Source organism: Macrobrachium nipponense, chromosome 20, assembly GCF_015104395.2.
Source record: "Macrobrachium nipponense isolate FS-2020 chromosome 20, ASM1510439v2, whole genome shotgun sequence".
Taxonomy (NCBI): Eukaryota; Metazoa; Arthropoda; class Malacostraca; order Decapoda; family Palaemonidae; genus Macrobrachium; species Macrobrachium nipponense.
The window spans coordinates 23,960,074-23,983,288 of NC_061089.1; the positions used below are offsets into that span (position 1 = coordinate 23,960,074).

Consider the following 23,215-nt stretch of genomic DNA (forward strand, 5'->3'; position numbering starts at 1 on the left):
TCCTCATAGAACTGTTGCAAAAGATATGTAGTTGAATGAGAAGTGAAAATTGTAGCAGTACATACATATAGTGTAATAAGTTTAATAGATGGGTGGAAAAAGATTAAAGAAGTAACAGATGTTAATAGAAAATATAGAAAGAAGAGATCAGTTATTAGAAAAGAAAAAATAAATTAACAAAGTAATAAATAAGTGGATAAAATGTAAGTAATTTATTGAAATATAAGGAGAATTGTTTTAGGGTATTAATGCATTGCATCTTTGCCTGAACCTTGGAAGTTCCAACTGCACAATATCCTCAGAGAGATTTCCCACAACCCAATGGTGTGAGGAATAAAGGACCTCTGGAACTGAGAAGTTCGACAGCAAGGCACATTTACTGCATATTGGTGCTGCTGTTTAGCAAATCTGGTTACTCCCGGCAGGAAAAGAGGATTGGGGATCAGTTGTGAGTGTGAAATATCTCGGTAAAAATACAACTCATGAAATTTGATAGACTAGAGACCATCCGTCGATGGTCCAAGTCATAACTGCTAGTGTTTGGAAGTAGAACCCTTCAACCACGAACCACTCTATCTAAAAGAGATAAATCTTTGTCAGAGGGAGACATCTACACCAGAGAACAGTATTCTAGTAAAGGAAGGACAAATGACCTAAAACAGGTTGCATTGATTTTATCACTCTCATGAATATATGAGGCCTTATGTACACCTCCTCCTATCCAAACCCCTTGTTGAGGTTGGGGGCTGGGGGGTCCCGCTGCAGGGATGGAATACACGGGTTGCCAACTCTATTCACCACTTCCATTGCGCATGCAGTGACTACACTGGCCCCATTCTTGATGAAATAAAACTCAAGAGGACAAATGATTGGGTTGTCAAAGTCCATCATAGCTTAGTTCTGAGGATCTGCATGGGTAAATGATCATATTCAGGATATTTCTGATCCTATGTAGACACTTCCTTTACCTCCCTAGGCATTGGGTGGGAGGCCATAGTATCCTATTTTGAATGTACCTCAGATCTCTCCTCGACCGAGTACAGGCATGGTGACAAATACGGAAAATATCGAAAGCACTCTAGGTTGTAGTAGGGACTCTCTGCACCTTCTGCATTGATTGTTAACAGTCCATGCAAGGAAAAGGATATCCCTGGGAAAAAAAGACCTGGCATTGTGACAATGGAACCATTTTACCTTGAGCCAAATGTTTCAGTGCCTGTGTCCTCAACACAAAAAGGGGGGAAAAACAAATAATACATTTCAACTAAAGACCATTTGGAGCTTAAGAAAATACATAGAAAAATATAAGAGTCCTGATTTAACCTTGGTTTCTTTTAATTCCCTCTGGAGAGTCAAAATGGTAAAGGTTTTTGACTTTACAAGCTGACCAGGATTTATCTGTATTAAAATTGGAAAATGACCTGTTAAATTGATGTCCATCACAAGAGATGAGCATAAGACATTAAAAAAAGGGAATGGTTGGTTGAAAACAACAACCAGAAACTAGTCAGAAAGTTATCAACACATTAGAAATACTATAAAGAATATAAATATGGGTTAAAAGGCATGATACCATGAATAGTGCACAAGGCCCACAGTAGTAGTACCAAATCTAGGTGAAGACATACAAGACAAATCAATGTTTTCAGATTTGTTAAAAAAAATGATACAGCAATGTTGGAGACTAAAATATATGAGGTCCCAAGCAGGAGAGACAAAAATGAATGAATCAAAATAGCAAAGATAAAGTTCAGTGGCCAAACATTGCCCTTGAAAATTAAAATATTTGGATTAAACAGGGAACTAAGACCTTATGTTCCCAAACCCATGCAATGCCAGAACTGTTTCAAATATGTACAGCCATAAATCCAGAAATTTTGCCAGATTTGCTTATTGCAGTTCCCAAGAACATAAAACACGCTGGGACTGAGGACAACTAAAATGCATAAATTGTGGCCCTGAGCATCACGTTTTATCTAAAGTATATGCGTTCAATATTTACGATACCGAACTCAAATTACTACAAGAACGAGCTGGAATGTTGATCAAGGAAAAAAATTTAGAACTGAAAGATAGAGGATTGAATGACCCAGAGAAGAAATTTAGGTATGTAGATACAGGCAGTCCCTGATTATCAGCGGACCTGGTTGATGGCAATCCGGTTTTATGGCGCTTGTGTAGTGCTACAAAATTGGCGAATTATGGCGCCATAATGGGCCGAGCTTTGAATATTGGCCCATTAACCGAAACTTGGCACCATAATCCGAGTTCCAGTTAATGGCGGCTTTAGCTTATCAGCACCCTGCCAAGAATGGAACCCCTGCCAATAACCGGGGACTGCATTTACTGCAAAAAAAATTAATACCCAAACTGAAATGAATGATAACAGACATAAAGAAGTAGTATTTCAGATTTTAAGGTGCTTGAAACGCTGCAACTATACTGTGCACAAGCATGTGTTTTGATATGGAATATTGAATTTGTTATTGGCATTTTTTATATTTTCAGGTGCTTTCGAGGGTTGCTTTTGTGCACAGGCTTGTGCTTTAGTTTAATTTTCATCTTTTGGAGAGATTCCACAGACTGGAGCATCGTATTTCTTATGCTCATTGTTACTTCTCTTACGTGGATTTTATCTGCCAGGTCAGTTGATGTTCTTTTTTATCTTACAGTGATAATGTTCAGAGTTACCAGTATTTTGAATTAATCAAATTTTTTTCATAGTACTTTGTTTTATTTTAAGGGTAATTTCTATTACTGTTAAGGATAGAGGTGAAATTAGTAATGTTAAATATTTGAGCTTCCCGTCAAATATACAGATACAGTATGACACTTTTTTTATGCATTGCAGACATATCTCAAGGAAGATAGTCTAAAATTATTATTTACAGATTTCTGTATATTTTCAGCTGGGTTTTATACAAATCATCTAGTGAGGTTGATAATTTTCTTAGTATTCTTCAAAATTCTGGAGGCCTTGTTTCAAAAGTTTTGCGATTTCTCTTGGAAGAAGATCTTGTTTCTAGAGGATTCATCTTGTGAGTAGTGGGTGATTTCTGTAAGCATTTATTGTAAGTACAATATACAGTTTACTATTAGTAATATGTACTTAGAATAACAAGTACCTATTAGTTGTGCTAGTTGACTGGCAAAAATTATTTCTTAGTATATTAAGCTTAAGAACAAATAACTTGAAATATGGAAACCATCCTTAATTCAGTCAATTATATATTTTTCTAGAGTGCATGGATCAAGTTCATTTGCATCAAGAAATAGAAAAGAAGCTCCTTACTGTGAAGGGTTGCGCCATGCTCTTCATAGCACCCTCTACTCTATGTTACCAGTCCTTCATCATGCACACAACCACCTCAAGACATTAACTTCTTGCTATCCATGTATACGGGGGCTTTTTGATGAATTTGAGGAGATGAATGCTGAGCTACGGGAAGATGCCACTGAACATCTTAAATTTCTCAAGGTAATTGTTTTCTGTTTTATATATAGTACTTACCAGTAATACCTCAGACATTCACGAGATTAGGTTCCAAAACCTGTCATGGATCAGGAGGAATCATGAGTGTTTGGTACAATTCACTAAAACTGCTAATATAATTGCTCATTTCTAGATTTTAAACCCTAAATAATACATTACCCTTAAAAAAATAAATACAAGTGGTTAGCGTAAAAATAGAGTAGTACAGTATCACCTAATGGGTACTATTTGTCACACTAGCGCATTTACAGTACTTTATACTAATGTTACCCCATACTCATTCATTGGCTGCTGTTTTCTTTTGCACCACAGTAAGGCAAAACCAAGTATAACAAATGGAACTGTAAACTTAATGACTGTTGGAAAGGTGAACTGGTAAACTTCATACATCACAGAAGTCATGATGAAGGTACAGTTTAATAAAATATAGAAAACATATGTACTGTACATAGAGGGTTCAGGTATTCAATCAGTTTAGAATTACGTAAAGACTACGAGAGAGAGAGAGAGAAACAAAATTTTGCAGAGCTGTGAAAAATTGCTAATGTAAATTAGTTATGTTTCATTGGCTACTGCAAATTAGTTATGTTCCAATGAAAATTTTGCAAATCCGAAACATGAATGCAGGATATATGAATAAAATCCATGATATCTTGTTACAGTACAATCTCTGAAAACACGTATACTTAACTACCCTTCGAATAGCTTAAACACCAAATACCCTGTACTATACCTTAAATTAAAATGTTTATAACTGCCTATTTTAATACGTAGTTCAAGTAATTCACTACCTATTTTAATACAGTAGTACCTCGAGATACGAAAGGCTCTACTTATGAAAAACTCAAGATACGAAAGCCAATGCGAAAAATTTTGCTGCTCTACATACGAAAAGTTTTCAAGATACGAAAGGTTGTTGCTGTAAAGTCCCGAGATTCGCCCAGACCACCGAGAACAATTTTAAAACTCCCGCGCCGCCAACTGAGTAAACTCGCCACCATCCTCCCACTCTCCCATTGGTTCCTGATGCTAGTCACCCCATAAGGTCCTGCTCTCCTATTGGTCAGCATCTACCCCTTGTGCTTTAAGTATTCTATTGGTAAAAGGTTGCTGTAAATTGAAAAACTTATTCATGCATACATTTAATAAAAAAAAAACATTAGGTTAAGATAGAATAAAGAATAGAAATGAATGGTTATTATACTGTTTGGTAGTTTCATTAGTTGAAGAGAGATACTAATGACAATCTATGGCTTACTGTGTGCTAGGAAAAATGATTGCTTGGCACTCGTTCGATACTCGTAAGACGGGTAAGAGCTGAATGTAAACAATCAATTGGAAGGTTTGTTTTTTGTTTGTTTGTGTATTATAGTTAATGATTAATTAGTAATTATTTGAAATGAGTACATACTGATTATTTATACATTTTATTGGCATATTCTAAGCTTTTAGCTCTTAGGTTTAGATGTCAGAATCATAGACTAGGCTACAGTAGCAACCGCTAACATAGGCTAGGCTTATTGCTAAGAGACATATGCTAAAGTCCTAATATATGCAGTAAAAATGGGGTTGAACATTACATGCAGTTGAATATTACTCAAGTATGTACAGTATTTTGCCTTTTTGGAGTCATATTTCTTCCGTTGGATCGCCGTCGTAACCCTAGAATATGTGTTTTAGGCCTGGAAATATAATTTACTGGGGTGTTTTTGGAGGGCTTGGAACGGATTAGCCATTTTACATGTTAAATATGTTCCAAGATACGAAAAACTCATGATATGAAGGCCGTCTCGGAACGGATTAATTTCGTATCTCGAGGTACCACTGTAGTTCAAACACCAAATATACCTTAAACTATCATCCTAAAAAACTTTAATATAATTTCAAAGTCATCTTACAACATTATGCTTAAAATATACTGCTTACAACTATGTATGAAAACTAATCAAGTTACCCCTGAGAGAGAGAGAGAATACACTAGTAACAGTACACACACAAAGGTACATAAAGATTAATTCACAACACTAAATCATATTCAGTATCAGCAAACATTAAACTAAAATTAGGCTATATGGTTATCATAGAAGCCACCTATGGTAACTTTATTTGTAAAATTGTTTAGTAAATTTATTAAAGTGGTGATGACTACAAGGATAGAAGTTTGTTATTAATAAGAAATTTATATTTGTTCAGCTGTAATATCAGTTTTATATTTTTTCTTACAGAAACTGGTAACTTTGGTAAAACTTCAGGTATCTGCAGTTATAACACAAGTTATTTTGTGTGCCTCAGATGTAGAGGTGTTTGAGAGTTTGGACAAAAAATTTGCTTCATCTTGTTTCTTAAATGAAATAGAAAAAGAGTCTGCTTTACTTTTAAAGCATTTCACATATGCTGAATCCTTCTGGCAAAAAGATGATGAGAGTCAAGAGCCTAGTTGTGAGGAGAAGAAAAATAATGTGTATCTAGCAATTCATAGTTTAAGCTTACATTTGCAAGCAGCATTATTCAAAATTCAAGATCTTGAGAAAAAGTTTAAATTCTATGAAACTAAGAATGAAAAAGACGGCAACTTGGAGGATTTACTGTCATATGAATTTGTGAAAGAGCAGTTGAATTTGATTCAGAGTGAATTAAATTCTTGTCAAGGATGTCTAGATGAAACCTATACAAGAGTAGATAAGAAGTATTCTGTAAGAGAGATGGAAATTAAAAAGTCTGATCTTGATGTGCCATTAAATGTGGAAGAAGATATTACTTCTTCTGTAGGTACAAGAAAAGCACCCATTCCTCTCTTTGACCTTGAAGAACCAATAATTCAAGATGAGGTGTTTGAGGCATATGTAGATGAAGATCATAATAATCAAGATAGGGAATCCAATGATGACTTTTGGAACACAAGTGCGAAGGAGGAACGGAAGAAACTTAAGCAGCAAAAAGAACAGGGAAAACGAGTCATCAGTGAGCTGCAACCATTACTAAACAAGCTGCGGGAAGTTTGGGAAGAAAGAGAAACTGCAGCACTGCAGAGACACAAAACGGAGTTTCAAGTAGGTTCTTTATGTCTGTAATTTAAACTTACAGAAGCTAGATTTACAATGATCATAGCTCCTATTGTCCCTATTTTCTAGTCTGGTGTTTTGATTGTTTAATGGGTCAACAATTGTGGCATTGATGTATCTTTTCAGAAGTGACCTTATTTTAACTTGAAAGTCCAGTATAACATGAATTGCCATTAGTATATTGATAGTGTATACAGAGTAGTGATTCCCAACCTTTATACCTTCAATGAACCCCTGACACAATTTTTCATATCCTAGGGAACCTCTGTCTATATACAATATATATATATATATATATACATTATATAGTATATATATATATATATATACATATATATATATATCATATAGATATATATATATATATAGAATTTATAGATATATATATATATATATATACATATATTTATAGATATTATAGAATACTAATATAATACATATATAGATATTATATATTTATAATTATATAATTACATATATAATATATATACACACACATACATACATACATACATACTCATACATACATACATACATACAGGCCGCCCCGCGTAGCGGCAGGGGTTCTGTTCCTGGCCGCCAACACTAAGTGATTTTTGACACTAAGCGATTTTAAAGCCTACGGCCACCGCACACCTTCTTTCAAAATTCTAGACCAGTTAACAGCGCCCTAGACCAGTCAAACGGCACTTAAATCCCGCTATGGTGCAATAAGTAAAATTATATTTATGCAGTATCGATCTATAGAATTTACTGCACAGTACATTGTAGTATTATAAATACTGTAAAAGTGAAAAAGCCTAGCTTTAATCCTTTGGGTGTCTAGAATATGTAGATATTATAAGGTTTTGTTAAAAATGACTGCTGCTTCAGCACTATTAATCTTATAAAGAGTCTTCTCTATCTTTCTGATGACGGCTTTCTCGTTGTTGCTTAGACTGGCGAGCAACGCACCAAAGGGCATGGTAAAATTCGGTTGAGTCATTTGATTTATTATTGCTTATACAATTCTCTCTCTCTCTCCTCTCCTCTCTCTCTCTCTCTCTCTCTCTCTCTCTCTCTCTCTCTCTCTCTCTCTCTCTATCTCTCTCTTCTCTCTCTCTCTCTCTAACGCGACAAGTTTCCTCCTGATCGACAGGACTTATCAAGCGATAACTGCTGAGGGAACTAAGAATTCCAGTGGGCGAGTCCATCTCCTTTTATCGTGGTGTTGCGAGCTCTTGAGTACGGGCAGAGCACCTCTTCGGCAGGACGGGTTTTCATTGGTTCCCGGGAAGGTGACTCATACGGCGGGCGTTGATGAGTCTTGCAGACCTTCTCAGGTGGGGGGTATCACTGGGAGCCTCTTGATTGGCTTCTACCTGAGTGACGTCACCCCTGGTATTATTCTCATGTCCGGTGTTCGTTTCATGCGCGCTGGTACTTTTGTTTGGGGGGAGGGGTGTGGTCCTCCTCACACACGTCGGTATCAGGAATGCTTCTTGGGTGGTATTAAGGGGAGGCTTTTCTTCGAGGATGAGCAGCGCTTCTAGGAGACGCAGACGTCGTGGGGTCCAGGCGCTCTCCCGATGATCTTAATATTCCCTGACGATGTCGTCTCTCGTGATGTTTCTGTGGTGTACTACAAGGGCGTGCTGCCTAATGGCGCCCTCCTGGGCGGGGCAGGAAATCCTCTTAGACAGGCGCATTGTCGTCATGCTGATGTAAATCCCAGGGCATCCTTGGGCAGGGCATACGTATCGGTAGACGACGTTGGACTGCTTCAGGGGTCTCCTACCGGTGGGGAGGGGTTGTTCTTCATCAGGAGGTCTTTCATACGCCAATTCTTGTAGTAAATAATGAGGGACACTCTCTTTCCTTCCTCCATGGGGCGGACGTGTTCGTCTATTATTTTCTTCATGGCTGCTTCCTCCTTGTATTGGTGGTGCATGAAAGCTTTATAGAAAAGTTTGATATCCTCCGGGGGCGGAATGTTCCTTCTCTCTTCCTCCGTCATGTACCACTTGTCAAGGGCGGCTCGAGTTTCTCGGTTTACGAGTTTGTTCGAGTACCCATTGTTAATTAGCATCTGGGATGCTCGGTCGAGTTCGAGGTGTGTGTCCTGCCACGTCGAACAGTGCGAAAGGGCCCTCCTGACAAAGGCCCTGACGGTGGTGGTCTTGAACCGCGCAGGACACTTGCTATCACCATTCAGACAAAGTCCGAGGTTCGTAGCTTTGGGTGTGATACTGTAGTCGCCAACCTTCTTCTGATTCGTCTTCGTGACAAGGACGGTCGAGGAAGGGGAGCCGATCATTGCTGCTGTACTCGACAGTGAATAAGTTGACCAGTGCGCTGTGCTGCAGGAACTGCTGCCGAAGGGCTTCTACCTCATCCTCGCAGTCGGCTTGCACGAAGATGTCATCGATGTAGCGTCCGTAAGTGTGGGGACATCGTTTGTAAGTGCGGGGACATCTGTGTTGTGAGAAGACCCTTTCTTCCACTTCTCCCATGTAGAAGTTAGCGAAGAGGACTCCTAAGGGGGACCCCATCGCTACGCCATCCTTTTGGTGGTACATCTGTCTTCGGTGGGTGGTGAAAGGGGCTCTCTTCGTACAGATATCCAGCAGGGTTCTTAAGAAGTCTTCTGGGATGTTAGTGGGTCTCATATCGGAATTCCTATATACCCGTTCCATGATGATCCCTATCGTCTCGTCGACTGGGACGTTGGTGAATAGGGACTCAACGTCTAAGGACGCCATGGTTCCCGCACCGGGGGAGTCTCGGATCTTCTCCAAAAATTCCACCGATGAGGTGAGGCAGTACCTGGAGAGGATATAGGGGGTCAGAATTTTATTAAGGCGTTTGGCCAGAGCGTAAGTCGGGGCGGGCGTTTGGCTGATGATCGGGCGTAGGGGGTTGCCTTCCTTGTGGGTCTTCACGTTCCCGTATAGGTAGCCTAGGCTGTAGTCACCTTGGATGGGCGGGAGGTGTGTGGCATTCGTAGCGGCATTCACGGCTGCGATGACCCGGTTGGCGTCGCGTTTGATGTCTTCCGTCGGGTTCTTCGTAAGTCTCTCGAACTTAGAGACATCAGACAAGATGGCGTCGAGTTTCTCGAAGTATTCCGAGGTGCTGATGAGCACGAACGCAGCTGTCTTGTCTGCACACCTTACGGTGATGTCTTCCTTCTTCTTCAGATCTGCGGCTGCCTCCTTCATCTCTTTGGTGTAAATACTGCTCGAGTATGACCCCCTGTCCGTAAGGGCCTCTGCTAGCAGAAGAGGTTGAAGGGCGTCCGTCGTTGTCAGGATCTTCTTTGCTTCCAACTGCTGAATCGAGTCGAGGAGCATCTCAATCTCCAGGCGTTTCTCGTGTTTCTTCGGTTTTGACATGAAGTGGCAGTTTAGTCCAAGGTTTAATATGTCATTTTGTTCAGAGGTGGGCTGGTAGGCAGTGAGGTTGATATACCTCTGCGTCTTTTCTTGAATGCGTAGCTTACCGCCGTTGAGGGCGACAAGTTTACGGGTTACGCCCCTAACCCGGTTACGCATGTCTTCTTCGCTTAGGTAGGCAAGGCGCGCGTTAATATCTTCGTAGGTTGGAGGCTCGCGCTGGTCCTCCGCTCGGTCGTCTGGTTGGTGGTGGTGGTCTCTTGCAGGGGTGTCGTGTCTGGTATTGTCATCCAGATCAGGGCGGACAGCTTCAGCACGTATTTCCGCCCATTCTTCTCGCAGGCGGTGATGTTCCTCCTTCAGGGTCTTCATATCGGCAGTCTTCTCCCGTAGTTGCCGCTGTAGGAGGGACGTTCTGAAGTCCCTGGTCCTTTCTTCATTTCTTGCTGTGGGGTCGTGCAGCCTGATGTTTGTATATTTCGGAAGGAGACCCTCTCGTAGACATGTTTTGTTAAAAATGACTGCTGCTTCAGCACTATTAATCTTATAAAGAGTCTTCTCTATCTTTCTGATGACGGCTTTCTCGTTGTTGCTTAGACTGGCGAGCAACGCACCAAAGGGCATGGTAAAATTCGGTTGAGTCATTTGATTTATTATTGCTTATACATGGAGCGGGTATATAGGAATCCTGATATGAGACCCCCTAACATCCCAGAAGACTCCTTAAGAACCCTGCTGGATATCTGTACGAAGAGAGCCCCTTTCACCACCCACCGAAGACAGATGTACCACCAAAAGGATGGCGTAGCGATGGGGTCCCCCTTAGGAGTCCTCTTCGCTAACTTCTACATGGGAGAAGTGGAAGAAAGGGTCTTCTCGCAACACAGATGTCCCCACACTTACGGACGCTACATCGATGACATCTTCGTGCAAGCCGACTGCGAGGATGAGGTAGAAGCCCTTCGGCAGCAGTTCCTGCAGCACAGCGCACTCAACTTCACTGTCGAGTACAGCAGCAACGATCGGCTCCCCTTCCTCGACGTCCTTGTCACGAAGACGAATCAGAAGTTGGCGACTACAGTATATACCAAAGCTACGAACCTCGGACTTTGTCTGAATGGTGATAGCGAGTGTCCTGCACGGTTCAAGACCACCACCGTCAGGGCCTTTGTCAGGAGGGCCCTCTCGCACTGTTCGACGTGGCAGGACACACACCTCGAACTTGACTGAGCATCCCAGATGCTAATTAACAATGGGTACTCGAACAAACTCGTAAACCGAGAAACTCGAGCCGCCCTTGACAAGTGGTACATGACGGAGGAAGAGAGAAGGAACATTCCGCCCCCGGAGGATATCAAACTTTTCTATAAAGCTTTCATGCACCACCAATACAAGGAGGAAGCAGCCATGAAGAAAATAATAGACGAACACGTCCGCCCCATGGAGGAAGGAAAGAGAGTGTCCCTCATTATTTACTACAAGAATTGTCGTATGAAAGACCTCCTGATGAAGAACAACCCCTCCCCACCGGTAGGAGACCCCTGAAGCAGTCCAACGTCGTCTACCGATACGTATGCCCTGCCCAAGGATGCCCTGGGATTTACATCAGCATGACGACGATGCGCCTGTCTAAGAGGATTTCCTGCCACGCCCAGGAGGGCGCCATTAGGCAGCACGCCCTTGTAGTACACCACAGAAACATCACGAGAGACGACATTGTCAGGAATATTAAGATCATCGGGAGAGCACCTGACCCACGACGTCTGTGTCTCCTAGAAGCGCTGCTCATCCTCGAAGAAAAGCTTCCCCTTAATACCACCCAAGAAGCATTCCTGATACCGACGTGTGTGAGGAGGACCACACCCCTCCCCCCTAACGAAAGTACCAGCGCGCATGAAACGAACACCAGACATGAGAATAATACCAGGGGTGACGTCACTCAGGTAGAAGCCAATCAAGAGGCTCCCAGTGATACCCCCCACCTGAGGAGGTCTGCAAGACTCGTCAACGCCCGCCGTATGAGTCACCTTCCCGGGAACCAATGAAAACCCGTCCTGCCGAAGAGGTGCTCTGCCCGTACTCAAGAGCTCGCAATACCATGATAAAAGGAGATGGACTCGCCACTGGAATTCAGTCCCTCAGCAGTTATCGCTTGATAATGTCCTGTCGATCAGGAGGAAACGTCGCGTTAGAGAGAGAGAGAGAGAGAGAGAGAGAGAGAGAGAGAGAGAGAGAGAGAGAATTGTATAAGCAATAATAAATCAAATGACTCAACCGAATTTTACCATGCCCTTTGGTGCGTTGCTCGCCAGTCTAAGCAACAACGAGAAAGCCGTCATCAGAAAGATAGAGAAGACTCTTTATAAGATTAATAGTGCTGAAGCAGTAGTCATTTTTAACAAAACATGTCTCTACGAGAGGGTCTCCTTCCGAGATATTATAAGGTGTTATACAGTGTACAGGTAGCTGTAGTGTTCAAGTTACGATAATTCGTCTTACAATAATCTGATTTTATGAGAGACCAAATTACAATAGCCTAACTTTATCCCATCTTCTAGTTACATAGTTCAAAAACTGCCAAAGAGAATGATGAAAGTATGCTTTTAACGTTATACTCGTTGCATAAACATGTACAGCCATGAACAACCGAACATGAAACTTTTTTTTTTTTTTTAAGTACAACCGAATTCGATAACATCCGTTTGGCTTGTATTTCAATCATCGTACTAAAGTACACCATTACCGTAGTTGTTATAAATGACGTTATGTAGAATAGAACTGAGATATCTGAATGTAATAACTTTATTCGCTATAGATCAAAGATCAGTATAGATCAAAGATCAATGTAGATCAAAGATCAATCGGGAAATATACTGTTAAATTTAAACTAGTTATAACTGAAGCTGAGAAACTGTTCAAGCTGCTAATGACTATTATCGTGCATCGGCAACAAGGATAAAACTCCAGTAAACGTATGCCATCAAACACAACCGTAGATAAAGTAATTTTAATCAAAATTACTGGGCTTGAAAGAACACATTTTACTGTTGGTTTCCCGCCGATATAAGATACATAATGTAAAGTTCCTACTATGATGATATAAAGGAAAATTGCAAACGGAGTCACATAATTTTTTCACGCAATAAACATGCCGCCAACATAATCTGTTTACGAAATATAAAAAGTTCACAATCACAAAAAGACATATTCAATTCATATTTCCACCTAAAAACACGTTGTATAAGGAAAAATAACCTTGTCTGATATAAGTCAAGTATCTAGATATTCGGTTATGCCAACTACAAGCAAGGAAATTCTCTCAGAATTGTGTTAAATATGGCGAAACAAACTTGTGTTCGGCATCAGCTGATTTGAAACCAAAACATTGGCCGCTCCGTGGAATACTTGCTTAGATTTGCCATAGTATTTTATAATACAATAATATGAGAATACATACAATATTATTGGATACAGTGAAGTAATGTACTATAACTTTTTAAAGGATTTATGGAAAAGATGCATAATTAATAAAATAACACCATGCATTTTTCGGAACAGTGGCGGACAAGAACGAACATGAAAAAACATCCTCTGACAACGTGGAGGGTAGTTACAAAACCTACCTTAATTTGTTTCATATTTATGCAAAAAAATAAAAATACCCTATACTTAATATATTTTCATACACATATTAAACATAAGAGCATGAACATTTATAAAATCGACACATCGATTGCTAAATTTGCACTCTTTTTTAACTTGATATTTTCAGAAGAGCGGCAGGCAGCTGCTTACAAGAATGAACATGAAAAAAGGGATTTTGACAAAGGAAAAATCTGTTTCTGGGCAGTGACCTGTGTTGCCCAGTGAAACATTCCTATAGCATTCATTTCTAAGGTATAATTATTGCTAAATATACAAGAGAAAAAGCTACATTGGATTATACCAGAATAAATCTGCTTCGCTCACCCCTTTATAGGGTGTCGGTATAAAAACTGGGGTGAGTGAAACACTACCACAGGTCTTCTGCCATTTATTCTCTTCCTTTGTCAATTTCCCCATTCCGAAGAGGAGCCGCACCAACACCTTCCCCTAGCCGCTACTGCTACTACTAGCGCCTCGTCCGCCATTCCTGAATATAGCACCCAAGCTTGGGTTCCCAGGGTGAGGATTTCAGGGTTGGGTTCACTGGGCGACACAGGTCACTGCCCAGAAATAGATTTTTCCTTTGTCAAAACCCCTTTTCTGGGCCTAACCTGTGTCGCTCCGTGAAACAATAACAGAGAATAGAAAGCACAAGCTTGGTAAGGTAATTGCAGTGTTACTGGAAGGGTGAAATTAGACTTATAAAAGTGATTCAACATTTTTTAATAGTTATATATATATATATATATATATATATATATATATATATATATATATATATATATATATATATATATATATATATATATATATATATATATATATATATATATATATATATATATATATATATATATATATACGTATATATATATATATATATATATATATATATATATATATATATATATATATATATATATATATATATATATATATATCTAATAAAAGGAGCCCATAAAAACATCCAAAATGTAGAGAGAAAAGTACTATATTTCAGAGACTGCTGTCTCTCTCTTCAGGTATATGAATGAGAAAAGTTTACAGAAAAAGGTGGTATTTATACCAAGAGATTCGTCCACAAGTAAGCCAATTTAGGTCACCCCCGCTGATAATCTTCCTTTAATCTTCTTAAGCGTTGGTTGAATGAACACTGCGTCGACGATATCTGATATCCAATTCCCTTTTGAGATGTTCATTACCTGCTTCTCTTTTATTAAGGCCGATTCCATCATTTGACTCTTTTGTAACCGGCAGTTGCTGCTATAAATTACACGTGACATATTCCAGTTTATTCTATGGTTATGTTCATTTATATGGTTGAAAATAGCCGAGTTCTGTTTGTCCATACCTAACTGACCGTTGTGTTGTATTAATCTCTGGGGAAGTGATTTACCTGTAAATCCGATGTAAGATTGGTCACAGTCCTGGCATGGGATCTCATATACCCCAGAGTTCCCTTTTGGGAGATGTCTTTTGTTGGACGTTAATCAGGGATTTGGCTAAGGTATTTGGGTAGGTAAATGCAAAAGGGTTGGATTTCCCAAGGGTGTGAGTTACTCTCTTAATCGTCTCCAGGTGGGGAAGTTTTATTTTATTGTTGGGTGTGTCTACGGTCTTGTCTTTAGGGGGTCGGTAGAAAATTACGTTTGCTTTTTGAATTGCTTTCTCAATTATATGGTCAGGATACTTTAAAGATGAAAGTTGCTTGCGAATTAGTTCAAATTCTTTTTTCCAGGAAATCTGGGGAACAAATTCGTAAGGCTCTTAAGAATAGGTTGCTAGCTACACCTATCTTGATAGTATTGTCATGATAGCTAAAGTAGTGAATATATGAAAGTGAGAACGTTGGTTTTCTGTATATGGTAAATTTGTATTCTGTCGTGTCTCTGATTATTAAAACATCAAGAAAAGGAATTTTGTTGTCTGTTTCCCATTCAACTTTAAATTTGATGCTGGGCACTAATCACCTAAATAATGCACGTTTAATTTTTGAGAGGAATTCATTAAAATTACCCCACTTATTATCCCAAAATGTTAGTATGTCATCCACGTATCTCATCCACAGCATGTTTTGTTGTTTTATAGCATTAATTACTGTAGTTTCAAAGTATTCCATGTACAGATTGGCTAAAATAGGACTTAAAGGACTACCATACTACACCTGAATTTTTGCTTGTAGAATGATTCCCCGAATGAAAATACGTTATTAGATGCACATAATTCAACTAACTTTATTATTTTGTCAAGTGCCAAAGGGAAATGATCTGAATAGGGGGATAATTTTTTCCCTTAAAAACTGAAGAACGTCCTGTACTGCTACTTTTGTGAATAGGGAGTCTACGTCCAAGGCTTAAAAGTTTTATGTTGTGAAGTGGTATATGTGATTCTCTGAATTTGTGACAAAAAGTCTTCCGAATGTTTGATGTGACTGGGAGAAAAAGTGCCCAAAAAAGGAGAAAGGAGGCCAGCTAACCATTTAGAAAATTTGTAATTGAAAGCTCCGGCGCATGAAACGATGGGTCTGAATGGAAGATTGTCTTTGTTGAGATGGGAAGCCCACCATAAAGTAGGGTAATTTAGGATTAAATTACTTTAAATTTCTCTAATAGTTCAATACTCTTTTTGTCTTGGCCAATTAATCTTACTTTCCGAAAAAAAATTCTGTGGGAACGTTCTGGAGGGGATTTTTCGTCAGTTTTTCTTAAGTATTTGTGTCGCTAAGGAGCTGGTTGATTTTGTCGAGGTAGAAGTCTTTGTCCATTATTACAATTTTGCCTCTTTGTCGGATCTACTTATTATAACATCTAACTTTTTTAGCGAGTGGATGGCTATCATGAATCTGCGGGGAACAGGATATTTCTTAGAAGGTCAGTTAAAAGCATATTTAGGTAAAAAACACTCCTTTTAAACATATCTTCACGGCTGTAGTTTTTGTCAGATATGAATTATCAAAAGCCACTATGAAGTCTAGGTTGTTTTTGCGGTCTGGCATAAGGGCAAAGGATAAGCCTAAATTTAAAAACTAAATGTTGATTTACAGTAAGGGGGGTGTTGATAAGTTTAAAACTTTGTCTTGTTGTTCAAGATTATTCCATGCGCGCTATTATCTATTAGGTTATTTAACTTGCGTTAAAAGTCTGTTGGAATGAGTCACGCTATTATAGGCAGCAATGTCGGAACAGAAATGAAATCAGATACCTGTATATGTCTGGTCCGTAGTGAGGAGGCGAAGATTAGATTGAGTTCCATATATCACTCTGCGTAGCACGAAGATGTCGTTCCTCGTACTGGTGATTCTTTCTTCCAGGAAAATCTTGTGTGATAGAGGGAAGGGGTTTGATTGCAGAATCCATCTCCCGAATCCGTACATTTTTGGAAGTACTTGTTCTTTGAGGCATTCTTCCAAAAAGTGTTTTTGGTTTTTCAGCCGGTGTAGTCTGTTCAGTTCTATTTCTCAAACTTGCGGAAAACTGGCTTAACTTCTGGAAGTGAGTGAAGAATCGTGGAAAGGCGGTTGAATTCCATAATGGGCTGACAATGACTGGTAAAAATTGTTCTGTAACAACAGAATTCCATCTAATAAAAGGAGCCCATAAAAACACCAAAATGTAGAGAGAAAAGTACTATATTTCAGAGACTGCTGTCTCTCTCTTCAGGTATATGAATGAGAAAAGTTTACAGAAAAGGTGGTATTTATACCAAGAGATTCGTCCACAAGTAAGCCAATTTAGGTCACCCCCCACTGATAATCTTCCTTTAATCTTCATAAGCGTTGGTTGAATGAACACTGCGTCGACGATATCTGATATCCAATTCCCGTTTTGAGATGTTCATTACCTGCTTCTCTTTTATTAAGGACCGATTCCATCATTTGACTCTTGTACCGGCAGTTGCTGCTATAAATTAGGTAAATGCAAAAACCCAAAAACATGCTGTGGATGAGATACGTGGATGACATACTAACATTTTGGGATAATAAGTGGGGTAATTTTAATGAATTCCTCTCAAAATTAAACGCATTAGTGCCCAGCATCAAATTTAAAGTTGAATGGGAAACAGACAACAAAATTCCTTTTCTTGATGTTTTAATAATCAGAGACACGACAGAATACAAATTTACCATATACAGAAAACCAACGTTCTCACTTTCATATATTCACTACTTTAGCTATCATGACAATACTATCAAGATAGGTGTAGCTAGCAACCTATTCTTAAGAGCCTTACGAATTTGTTCCCCAGATTTCCTGGAAAAAGAATTTGAACTAATTCGCAAGCAACTTTCATCTTTAAAGTATCCTGACCATATAATTGAGAAAGCAATTCAAAAAGCAAACTTAATTTTCTACAGACCCCCTAAAGACAAGACCAGAGACACACCCACAATAAAATAAAAAATTCCCCACCTGGAGACGATTAAGAGAGTAAACTCACACCCTTGGAAATCCAACCCTTTTGCATTTACCTACCCAAATACCTTAGCCAAATCCCTGATTAACGTCCAACAAAAGACATCTCCCAAAGACTCTGGGGTATATGAGATCCCATGCCAGGACTGTGACCAATCTTACATCGGATTTACAGGTAAATCACTTCCCCAGAGATTAATACAACACAAACGGTCAGTTAGGTTATGGACAACAGAACTCGGCTATTTTCAACCATATAAATGAACATAACCATAGAATAAACTGGAATATGTCACGTGTAATTTATAGCAGCAACTGCGGTACAAGAGTCAAATGATGGAATCGGCCTTTAATAAAAGAGAAGGCAGGTAATGAACATCTTAAAAGGGAATTGGATCTCAGATATCGTCGACGCAGTGTTCATTCAACCAACGCTTAAGAAGATTAAAGGAAGATTATCAGCGGGGGTGACCTAAATTGGCTTACTTGTGGACGAATCTCTTGGTATAAATACAACCTTTTCTGTAAACTTTTCTCATTCATATACCTGAAGAGAGAGACAGCAGTCTCTGAAATATAGTACCTTTTCTCTCTACATTTTTTGGGTGTTTTTATGGGCTCCTTTTATTAGATGGAATTCTGTTGTTACAGAACATTTTTACCAGTCATATATATATATATATATATATATATATATATATATATAATATATATATATATATATATATATAATATCGAGCTACAATGTCCTTTAATATCTAATTCGCTCTACCTCGGAATTAATATATTTTCATATATGCTTAACCGAAGGGGAATTTTTTCTCGATAATAGATTTACCTGTACTTGCGCGAACGCAAGGTACATTATAAATCCAGGAACGTCAGTGGAAGCTATACCACCCAACCACCGCGAGAGGCTAAAAGGTTTATGCCGTCTCTCACCTCAAATACTTTCTCGCGCGCTGAAGTATTCGTTGGTTTGGAGACAACATCAACCCGCCTCGACTCCGGTAGTGTAAGTAGTGCTTTTGACAACACGTAGCATTTACATAAGTCATATCAACCATTAACCGTGATTCATATACATATATCGAGCTACAATAGTCCTTTAATATCTAATTCGCTCTACCTCGGAATTAATATATTTTCATATATGCTAAACCGAAGGGGAATTTTTTCTCGATAATAGATTTACCTGTACTTGGGTGCGAACGCAGGTACATTATATAAGGTGTAAAGATAGTCTACAGATAACTTAAATCTAGGTCCTCATTTCTGAAGTATATACAAATACTAAGACTAAATAATATAAGGACAGAGTGATTACTACACCGTAAAATCAGACATTAATCAGTATAACTTATTTTGTCTCATGGGACAAAAATAAACATACAAAAGTGGTGCAATATAACAGATCAAAATTAAGAAACCGAGGTGAAGACTAGGGGTTATAAGCGAGGCAGGTAGGAGAGAAAGCATAAGAAAAGAAGGGTAGGTACATTAATATTGGATATTTAATATGACTAGGTTGTATCAGGGGAAACCACATTCCCTGCTGCCACTGCTGAAAATTTTAGGGCCTCTAATGATTTCAAGTAGTGACGTTTAAATACTTTTGGTGACTTCCAACCTGTCTACTTCCTCAGATTATCAAAATTCATATGGTGAAAATAGTTAATTGAAGTAGCTACTGCTCGGACATCATGTACGTGGGGTACTGATTCCGGGTTGGCTTGTTTAATAAAGTAAAGGATTTGCTGTCTAATTGCCTTTAGTGAGATTATTCCACCATTTTCTCTGGTAAATAAAGGACCTGAGGTTTTATTGGAAGTTCTGTCTAGGAAAGATCTCAATGTCTTGACCAGACAAAGGGATGGGTCTTGTGGAAGCGGAACAATTTTCCACGAAGACCATCTATTCTGAGGATCTTCATTTTTGGCCAAAAACCTTCTATCTGGTAGGAATAGAACCTCTCCAGATGGGAGGAAGTCAATATGATTTGGCTCTCTAGATAGAACCGATAATTCAGATATTTTGGCTCCTGAAGCCAGGCTGACAAGAAACAATGTTTTTTTAGAAGGGTTGAATAAGTACACGACTCATTATTGGTATCTGATGCTAATTTAAGAACATCATTCAGAAACCAGGAGACTGAATGGGGTCTGTCTGCTGGTCTTAATCTAGCACAAGCTCTTGGAATTGATGAAAAGTATGATTCTGTCAAATTAATATTAAACCCAAACTGGAAAATTCTTTTTAACGCAGATTTGGTTGTGGTAATAGTACTAGCTGCTAGACCTTTCTCAAATAGAGTCCTGAAGAAAGTAACAGCATGATTTGTATTCATAGCTTTTATCTTTGTTTCCTTCAAAAAGGATGCTAGTTTCTTTACCGCAGAATCATATTGTCTAAGGGTGGATTCTCTTTTATCTGATTCTAGGAACCGGGTGTTAATCGGGTCCATGTTGGCATCTTTTTGAGCCGCAAACTTCATGAAGTCCATAAAGTTAGGGCATTCTGAATCCACGAGGAAGCGTACACAATCCTCGTTTGTACTAGTTGTGTTAGCTTTGGATTGGGGATCCGTTTGGGATGGAGTCCCAGTTCTTTGAGTAATGGATACCATTTGCTCTTGGGCCAGTTGGGAGCTACTAGAGCTTGTCCAATACCTTCATGAGTAAATTTATTGGAGGAAATAGGTAAATGTTTTCCCATTTGTTCCAGTCTATGGACATGGCGTCTGTTGCCTGGGCTAGAGGATCCAGATTGGTAGCCACATAGTGTATTAACTTGTAGTTGGATTCTGTGGCAAACAAGTCTACTTGGAGACCCGGGCACTGACGACTGATCCATGTGAATGATTTGTTGTCCAAAGACCATTCCGATTCTAGCGGAGTTGTCCTTGACAGTGCACCTGCCACTACGTTCCTTACTCCCGCCAGGTGAGTTGCCGACAGATGCCATTGGTTCTTTGCTGCTAATGAAAAGATTGCTATCATTACATGGTTTATGTGGCTTGATTTGGAGCCCCCTCTGTTTATGCAGTGGACTATTACTGCACTGTCCAAAACTAACCTGATGTGGATTTTCTTTGCTGGAGAGAGTTTTCTCAGGGTTAGAAATACTACCATGGCTTCCAAAATATTGATATGCAGCTGGCGGAGTGTAACTGACCAGGTTCCTTGAACTTTTTTGTATTGGGAGTAACCTCCCCACCCGCTTAGTGAGGCATCTGTATGGATTACTAAGCTTGGTGGCGGGAATTGTAACGGAATTGATTTTACTAAGCTTCTGACCTCTGTCCATGGACGGAGTCTTTTTCGTAATATTGCCGGAATACTGGAAGCTGTGTCTCGTAACTTCACATTCGCTCTGGTCTGCCAAACTCGGTTTATGTCCTTGAGTTTGGCTTGTAGAAGAACATCTGTTACTGAAGCGAACTGGAGCGAGCCTAAAGCTCTTTCTAGGTTCCTCCTGGATGTTTGTTTGTTTTTGAGGAAGCGCTTCGTAGCGCTTGCTATTTGTCTCCGTTTCACCGATGGGATTGACAGTTTGTGTGAGTTGAGATCCCATTGGATCCCCAACCACTGAAACCGTGATGCTGGAATTAGACGGGATTTCTTGTAGTTTATCTGGAACCCTAGGTATTCCAGTAACTCCACTACTTTTTGAGTTGCTTTGTGACAATCCTTGTCGTTCTTGGCCCAGATAAGCCAGTCGTCTAGATAGGCCACTAGCATTATCCCCTGCTTTCTTAGTTCTTGTACTACCGTTTCCGCTAATTTTGTAAATATTCTGGGCGCTATGTTGAGCCCGAATGGCATTACTTTGAATGTGTAAGCCTAGTTGCCTAGCCTGAAGCCTAGGAAGGGGCGGAAGTGCCTTGCTACTGGAACATGATAGTAGGCATCTGTAAGATCTATAGAGGTGGTGACGGCCCCACGGGGAAGTAAGGTCCGTACCTGTGAAACAGTTTGCATGTGGAACTTGTCGCATTGAATGTATGAGTTCAGATGGGACAAGTCTAATATTATTCTTTGCTTGTTTGAGTCTTTCTTTGGAACGCTGAACAAGCGTCCTTGAAATTTTAAATATTTGGTTTTTGTTATTACCCTCTTTTGAAGAAGGTCTTGAGCATACTCTAACAGATCCGTTGTCGGGTGTTGATAAAATTGTATTGATGGAGGAGGCCCTTTCTTCCAACTCCATCCGAGTCCTTTTGGAATTATGCTGTGTGCCCAATTGCTGAATTTCCAGCTGTTCTTGTACAGGCACAACCTCCCTCCTACCTGAGGGATCTCACTGTGCTGAGGGTCGACTACCCTTGTTTCCACTGAAGCCTCTTCCGCTGGCTCTGCGAAAAGCTCCCCTGGCCCGACTTCCTCTAGCAAACCTGTTGTAGCCATGAAACACCCCTTGATTTTCGTAAGAAGCATTAAAGGCTGGGGAAGATGTGAAGCTACTCGAGCTTTGAGGCTGTTGTGACTGAGTGTACTGATGTTGAGGTTGAGTTTTTGAAGTGGATGGCTGGTTTACCTGATTTACTGGAACTGCCTGAACCATTGGTTGTGTTGGAAAGGTTGGAACCTTCTTGCCTTTTTCTTTCCCCTTAGAGGGTTTGACGAGGAATCAAACTTTCTTTTGGGAAATAGTCCCCAGCGGACTCTCAAACTCTGATTAACCCTGGCCGCTTCGCTCAGTACCTCATTAACCAGCCCCTCCGGAAAAAGGGTAGATCCCCAGATTAGAGCCTTGATCAATCTATTAGGCTCATGGCGGATCAAAGCATCAGCCAGAACGTGCTTTCTGCAGTTCCTTCTAGCTATTGCGAAGTCATATACGCCGCACTGTAATGTGTGCAGTAATGACTTTGTCAAGATCTTAAACAGGGGTTCTTCAGCATAAACCATGGTCGTCATTTCTGCCATAGTGACCGAGTTTATAGTCCTACACAAACGACTTCTGGCCTCATATTCAGTCCTAATGAGTGCCTCTGGGAGCCTGGGCAAACGTTCACTAAAGAGATCTGTCGCACAGTCCTGGCTTAATTTTCCCACTGAGAAAGTTACCGGAGCATCCAGCCAGCTTTCTGTACCTCCCGGAAGGAGCACAGATAGTAAATCTGTCTACCTGATTTGAGGCATGGGTTTGTCTTCTGCTGCTGCCTGAAGAGTTAGGTCCAAGATCTTGGTTGCACATGGAACCGGGATATCCTCCGGGACCACGAAC

At 39.8% G+C, this 23,215-nt stretch overlaps 1 protein-coding gene across 1 annotated transcript in view; it reads left to right on the plus strand.

Moving 5' to 3' along the window:
- Positions 1 to 23,215, plus strand: part of LOC135223540 (vezatin-like) — a gene marked incomplete at its 5' end in the record, with an annotated part of 88,695 nt that overhangs the window by 21,527 nt on the left and 43,953 nt on the right. Inside the window, 4 exon segments of the mRNA XM_064262027.1 lie at positions 2,509 to 2,643; positions 2,910 to 3,038; positions 3,241 to 3,478; positions 5,719 to 6,543. Of these exon segments, the coding sequence (XP_064118097.1) occupies positions 2,509 to 2,643; positions 2,910 to 3,038; positions 3,241 to 3,478; positions 5,719 to 6,543 (1,327 nt within the window).